Source organism: Protomyctophum bolini (genome assembly GCF_963924005.1).
Source record: "Protomyctophum bolini genome assembly, chromosome: 9".
Classification (NCBI taxonomy): domain Eukaryota; kingdom Metazoa; phylum Chordata; class Actinopteri; order Myctophiformes; family Myctophidae; genus Protomyctophum; species Protomyctophum bolini.
In genome coordinates, this window is record NC_137870.1 from 39,707,916 (window position 1) to 39,714,591 (window position 6,676).

Sequence of the window (6,676 nt, forward strand, 5' to 3'; positions counted from 1 at the left end):
CTTCACTCATTCCAACATTTGTAAAAAAAAACTGGTAAATAGAATAGAACATAATATCAAATATGGCACTTTCATTTTCTGAAGAAATGATTCTCCAACACGCCCACTGTATACTATTATGAGTAATGATGCAAATGATGTGCTGTAAACATTGATCAATGAACATTTAGCCCCAAACATATGGAAATGTCATTTTACATTGCCAAAAATACGTATTACAATTATTGTAAAACGCAACCATTTGTTTTAATGCCTTGGGTAGTGACTGTCATACGTCAGTAGTGGAATATTAGAATTAGCCCTTTCAACAGAACTGATAAACTTACGGACACCAACTATAACTGGCCAAATATTGACCACTTTCCCTAAAGACTAAATATATTTAATGTTTTGTTCCCGACATGCTTCCACATGAAAAGCTCTAAGCAGAGAAGGTCAAGTGGTCACTATTAAAAGAAAGGAGGAAAAAAAGGTCGTTAAGAAACAGCATTTACAAGAGGTTCCAGTCCCTTTGGGATTGCTTTTTAGACAAATTCATGAAATGCACTTTTGTTACAATGTTACATAGCTGAATTGATTGTGTCGATTACTTGTCAAGGCATTGTGCTTTACAATGGACATGCAGGCATCTTCTATGTATAGGAACATTATTAAAAAAAGTGTCACGCTTAATTTACGCTTTGACAAAATAGTCGTTTGACAGTTCCGTACTTTGCACTGAAAGATGTCAATGTGAGCGCTGAGTGACATGAATCTTATCTTATCGTTGCTCTTGGGCAGAAACCTCTTATCTCCATATTTGAACTTGCTTTTTGTCGTTTTCATAAATCAACTCCCTACTTAATCATATTACTGTGTCACACAAAAGCACAGGACACTGGTCTACAAACCTTTGAGCTTTTCTGCTGCTTTTGAATTTGAATTCTGAACAGTAGGACATGACGTATGAGGTTTCCACTCGACAGAGACATTACGTTTCGCTTGGCCCACTGATGGCAAAGTATCTTAAGACATACGGTGGCTGCAGTAAACATTTCAGCATCCGGGACAGGACTTGTATGCTTCTTTAACTAAGTGACCAGGCATTTCTTTTTTTAAAGACAAAATGCACCCGTCTACTGTGAAGGGGGCTGATTGGATCAAGCACTCTTTGGCGTTGATCCAATCAGCCGACTGTGTGTGTGGACTGCATACATTACATCCCTTGTCAACCAGAACCTTAAAGCGAAATGAAACTGATTTTCCATTTTGTTTAGCAGTTTAGGTTAAAAACTATGGCAGGGTAAAACATGGCAGGCTGCATAAGACTGAACTTAGAGTGATGTAAGCTACACAACTACAGATAATACAATTATTAAAATGGGTGTGTGAGATTATATCCATGGTCCATTATATGCCACTGGTCAAACATTGCATATTAATACACTTAAATCTTAACATACCCTTACCCACTGTTGACCAGTGTACTGTAACTTCTGTAAGGTCAATCTCATGCAGTCTTCCATGCTTTTACCCTGTAGTGGTTTTTGAACCCAAACTGGAAGCAAACTACAAAAACAAAGCAAGGATTTTATCCCCCTTTATTACATGGCTTGGTTGAATGCTTGATTCTGATTGGTCAATCGCTGAATTCAGTAGTGTGTTATTTCTTGATAACAGACCGCTCTGCTCTAACAGACCGCTGCCTGTAATCAAACCCTCTGAGCTACCTGCTGGGCCCCGCTGAATTACTGCCGTTTCCAACATGACAGCCATGTAAACACACACACACACTGTGACACACAATGTAATTCACAGCTAAACATTGCTCTCAAAAATGTTTTTGAAAACATTTGAGCGAGAAATAGAAAAAGCAGTACCCGAAAATGGATTCCATTTGATCAACTCACTTCCTTGTTTTTTTCCCCGACTGCTCAATCCCTGCAGCTGGGTAAACGCAGCCAGCGTCTACCCAGCTGCTTATGGAAAACCTTTTTTGTTGTGTTTATTAATTCATGGTAGGTAGCTATGTAATAAGCGGGCTATAATATCTGGCTAGGCGGTCATTGTCAGGATGGTTGGTTAAACTCTGGTGGTTAAACTCCCCGTCTGTGAATTATCTCCCGACAAGCCAGATATTATCCCTCACTTAACCGCTTAAGCCCTATAAAATGAATCATATGACAAATAGCAAAAATCACAAATCTACAAGCTCCATGTCATCATGACTTGTAGATTTTCTATTTTTGACAACATAATGACATGCCCAAAAATAGGGAGGACGCCTGGGTGAAAAAGTGGTTAAAGCCAAACCGCATCAGAGACGCAACATTTCGGGTGAGATAAAAAACGGCTAGCAAGGATGACACTAGAACGGCGGTATAGTCTGGAACCGCGGTGATCCTTACATATACATTCAGGTTCATGAGCTTTGCGCTGGCCTTCTTCGTCGGCTCAGAGGTACACGTCCATAGTGTTGAGGATCATGTGCCGGCAGAGGGGACAGTTCTGTTGGTAGAGGGGCTGCCTCAGCACTATGTTGGTGCAGTCTCGGCACAGACACAGGTGTCTGCATGGCAGCAGCACCACCGTCTTGGTGCAGTCCTGGCAGATCACGCACTTCTTCCTCTCCTCCTGCTCCTTCAGCAGGCTCAGCAGGCTGTCGGCGTTGGGGAGCGCGGCGCCGCCGCCGTCTTTGCCCGACGACTTGGACAGCTTCTTTAAGGGCCTGTCCGTGCTGGAGCTGGGGAGGACGGCGGCCAACTGCTCCCCCCGGCGGCCATGACCATGACCATCCCCCGCCCTGCCGTCCGGGGGGTCCCTCCTGGGCCCGTCTCCTAGTGCTGGCACAATTACACATTTGAGGGTTAATTGTCGCACAGGTGATTGCGGTTAACTATTTAATTGTGTTTTTGGCATTGAACATTGGAACATGGACAATACACAATACATTTCGATTGATAAATACCTGAAATAAATGAAGAAATTACTGACATATTCATTATTTTTATACTTAAATAAATAAATAAATAAAAAGGAAAACAAAATAGATTACAAGCTCACAATGTGTGATGTACAAGCTTAAAAACGCATCACTTTCGTAACGCGTTGCAAGCTTGTAGATCAGCCATTTCATTTTCAGCGTGTTTTTTTTAATGTATGAACATTTTTCGCCATGTGGAAACGATAAAGTAATTCTCAAATAATTGCGTTTTGGACAATTCACGATTCTTGTAACTATTGCAACCCGGCCTACCTTCTCCTCCCGGGTGGCCGTCCCCGCCCACTCTGTTGTGGCCCTCCTCCCCCTCCTCCTCCTCCTCCCCCTCCCCCTGGCCGTGGAGCCAGGTCCTCATGGTCAGGCCCAGGCGGCTGCTCTGGTGGGACAGGCGCCGCCACAGGCCTCTCTCCAGCAGGTAGAGGCGACGGAGGAGCCTCTGGAGCTGCCGCGCGGCGACGGGCAAGCGCCGCAGCGCGTCCCGCAGGTCCCGCCGCAGCGCCACCGACGCCCGGCGCAGGGCGGGCACCGAGTCCACGTAGTCCGCCACGCGCCGCGCCGCCTGGCGGCTCGCCGCCGGGTTCAGGTAGGCGGTGGCGGCGGCGGCGATGCCGGCGGCGAGCAGGAGGCCGTAGCCGTTCAGGACGAAGACGCTGACGAAGACGTGCGTCAGCGAGGCCAGGAGGTCCAGCAGCAAGGTGCAGGGGGCGTACAGGACGCTGGTGGTGCCCACCACGCTGCTGTACAGGAAGGTCAGGAGGGTCAGCGCCAGTTCCAGGACCTTCTGGAGCGGGCTGGACACGGCCTGCCACACGCCGCTCAGCGCCGAGCACAGGTTCTGCGCGGCGATGAGCACGAAGTTGACCACCGTGTTGACGAGGTAGACGGCCAGGCTCACGGCGATGTCGCAGCCCTCCAGCACGGAGAGCAGCGCGCGGCACAGGTGCTCCTTCCCGCGGAGGAACAGGTGCGTGGACAGGTAGCCCGCCATCTTCAGGGTCTCCACCAGCCCTCCCAGAGCCAGCGTGCAGCTGCCCAGCACGGCCAGAGCGCCGTGGGCCAGGTTGGACGCGGCCGAGCCCGCCAGCATCAGGCCGACGAGGAGCAAGTTCCACAGCTCGAGCAGACAGTGGAGCGTCAGCATGGGCAGGTTGTTGATGAACGTCATCAGCGCTATGACGGACCGTATCACCGTGTGGACAATGGCGAAATTTAGGTCCAACAGGAAGGAGACCAAGTCGACGCATTTCCCTATGGAGGAAATAACCAAGTTCACCAAACCCATGATGACTCGGACGTCGACTCTGATCGACAGCTCGTTGCTTTACAGTCGTCTAAGCAAAGCCAAACTTACGGCGGGATGCCCGTGGCAACGTGCATGTCACGTTTCAATAACAAGCCAGGGGCAGATCAGAGTCACACAGATGCCAAGGTAAAGTTAATGAGCTCTGAAATATCATTATCATCATCATGCACAGTTATTATTCATTAATCCTCACACATTGACAAGCAGCAGCAGGTCAGTTTAAACTTAGCACCGTGCGGTTGAACGGTAACGTTACTCAACGGATGTTTACGTTCAAATGTAAGTCGTCCTGGCTGCAAACCGTTCCGCTTCGTTTCTTCACATCGTGGAGCTTAAAAGGTCCCATTCCCTCCATACCGCATCCATACACACACCGGTACACTATTCCATGCTAGTGTGTTTGTGATGATGGTCAAACGTGGCGTTAAAATGACGAGATGTTAGCTGTTGTTGTGTGGTGGACGCCATGCTTGTTGTTCCGATTCGGTTTGATTTGATTGGAGTCAGCTGACCCGTGTGTGCTTCCCGAGGATCACAACTGCGCGCATGGTTGCGCAATATTAGTCATTGGATTCGTGAACTGCGTCTGCGTGCCTTTCCCGCAACATCATCACCGATGGCGATTCATGCGGTGATTGAATCAATTCTATTCATAAAAATAATTTATACAAAGCCTAGCCTGGTGGGCGAGGTTATACAAAGCCTAATTCACATATTTCTCTTCCTTTCATCTACAATTGAGCTATGTATTCTTTCTTTCTTTCTTTCTTTCTTTCTTTCTTTCTCAATAATGATGCATATCATTTTGGGGTCTTTGACATGAAGAAGTTTGAGAACTATAGGCCTACTGTGTTAATTGGGGGGTCCTGACTGAGAACCACAGCTGTTGTGAGAATTAGCTTATTATTTTTCTTTCTTTTTTCCCCTTTCCCCCCCAAAATGAAGCATAGAAGCAGTGTACGATTTTGATTTGACTTTTTTTAATAGCTAGCCTACTTTGTTTTCATAAAGTGCTATATAGGCCTACTATTAAAGGACCACTTCACCACTTTTCAACCTATCATCATATAATAGGTCCTCATTATGGGCAGTTCAGAAACCCGTCCACCAGTGACATCATTGATGGGAAATCCAAGCTAATAGAAACTGCAGGCTTTCTAGACCTGAAAATGGAAGCCATCGTTCTTCTTGTTTAAAAATAATCTGCCTAACGATGATGCCACTGGTGGACAGGTTTCTGAACTGCCCACAGCCCTCCTATGAGACACAGACTGAGTAGAAAAACATTGTGCCATTTTATCATGAATATTAGTGAGGACCATGTATATGAAGAGTTGAAGACAGGTTGGAAATTGGTGAAGTGGTCCTTTAAATTAGCCAGAAATGTAAAGCATGCTTTATGATCATCATGTGTGTGTTTTTATTACATAGATACCCTACAACCCATGTCCCCTCAAGGCCTTCTTTGACGAGGGTGGCCCACTTAAGGTGGGAGAAAGACTGCAGGACCCATTCCTGACGATTATTTTTAATTTTTAAATGAGTATGGGGTCACGTAATTTCATGTAAAATCATTTTTGATTCATGCAACCTGTTTTTAAAGCACTAATGATTTGGTGGGAGTGTAACGGACCCCGGAATGAAATGGACGAAAGGCTTTTATTTTGAAAGGCTATGTGGGCAAACAGGAAGCTTGCTCACTCACCAGAGTCATACTGACTGATAAAGACAGCCCAGAATCAGTCAGAGATGTTTGCCCAATGTTTGTTCCTCATGTGCTCCAAACCATGATCATTGAAAGCTAAGCCTAACCTCACCAACAGGATGAAATGGAACACCAAAAGGATCAAGTGAGTGCAGACAAATGAAATAACAAATGAAATGGAAATGGAACTGCCAGATTTCAATTATTGATTTATTGGTTTTAGTGACTTTCCTGGAGAATGACATGGTCGAGTGACATCATGATATTGGGACACCTGGTAACAAGTTAGCACCGAGCTGGAGAGGGAACAAGGTGAAAAATGGGATTTTGTTTAGTTGGTATTTTGCTCATGTGGTTTTATGGTTTGATATGTACCTTTTATTGGTTTGTTTATATGGTATTATGGTTTGATATACATACCTTTTTATTAGTTATTTGTAAACACATTTGTTTATATGACTGGATGTTATGAATGGATATTATTGGATGTGTCTGCCTGTGTTGATTATATGTTTGTGTCTTGTTTTTAGTTTTCACGTCGATCTATTAAAGAAACTTCACATCAGTCGGCCTTCAACCTCTTTATCCAGCCTGGTTCGCTACACGCAAGCATAAAGTGACTGGCAAATCGAGTGGCAAAGTGAGTTTAACATGGTTTAACGTCGTTTAATGCAATCATATTGGACTT

General features: G+C 45.4%; 1 protein-coding gene across 2 annotated transcripts; it reads right to left on the minus strand.

Annotated features, from left to right (window-relative positions):
* Nucleotides 1-238: 238 nt before the first annotated feature.
* On the minus strand, nucleotides 239-4,750 carry LOC308321504 (E3 ubiquitin-protein ligase RNF26-like). Of its 2 annotated transcripts, XM_080772435.1 has the most exons (3): nucleotides 3,236-4,750; nucleotides 2,388-2,822; nucleotides 239-446 (listed from the first exon to the last, which is right to left on the minus strand). In XM_080772435.1, the coding sequence occupies exons 1-2, from the start codon at nucleotides 4,260-4,262 to the stop codon at nucleotides 2,434-2,436; spliced, it is 1,416 nt and encodes a 471-aa protein (XP_080628561.1). In that variant the 5' UTR covers nucleotides 4,263-4,750; the 3' UTR covers nucleotides 239-446; nucleotides 2,388-2,433. The 2 variants fall into 2 exon arrangements, with proteins under 2 accessions (XP_080628561.1, XP_080628560.1); XM_080772434.1 differs by lacking the exon at nucleotides 239-446 and having other exon boundaries at nucleotides 2,208-2,822.
* Nucleotides 4,751-6,676: the final 1,926 nt, after the last annotated feature.

What these genes read in the sequence shown, in the direction of transcription:
- LOC308321504 (XM_080772435.1), bottom strand. Translation starts at nt 4,262, where the DNA reads ATGGGTTTGGTGAACTTGGTTATTTCCTCCATAGGGAAATGCGTCGAC. An exon ending in CGGCCACCCGGGAGGAGAAG is followed by an intron (nt 2,823 to 3,235) that starts GTAGGCCGGGTT and finishes TAATTGTGCCAG; the next exon opens with CACTAGGAGACGGGCCCAGG.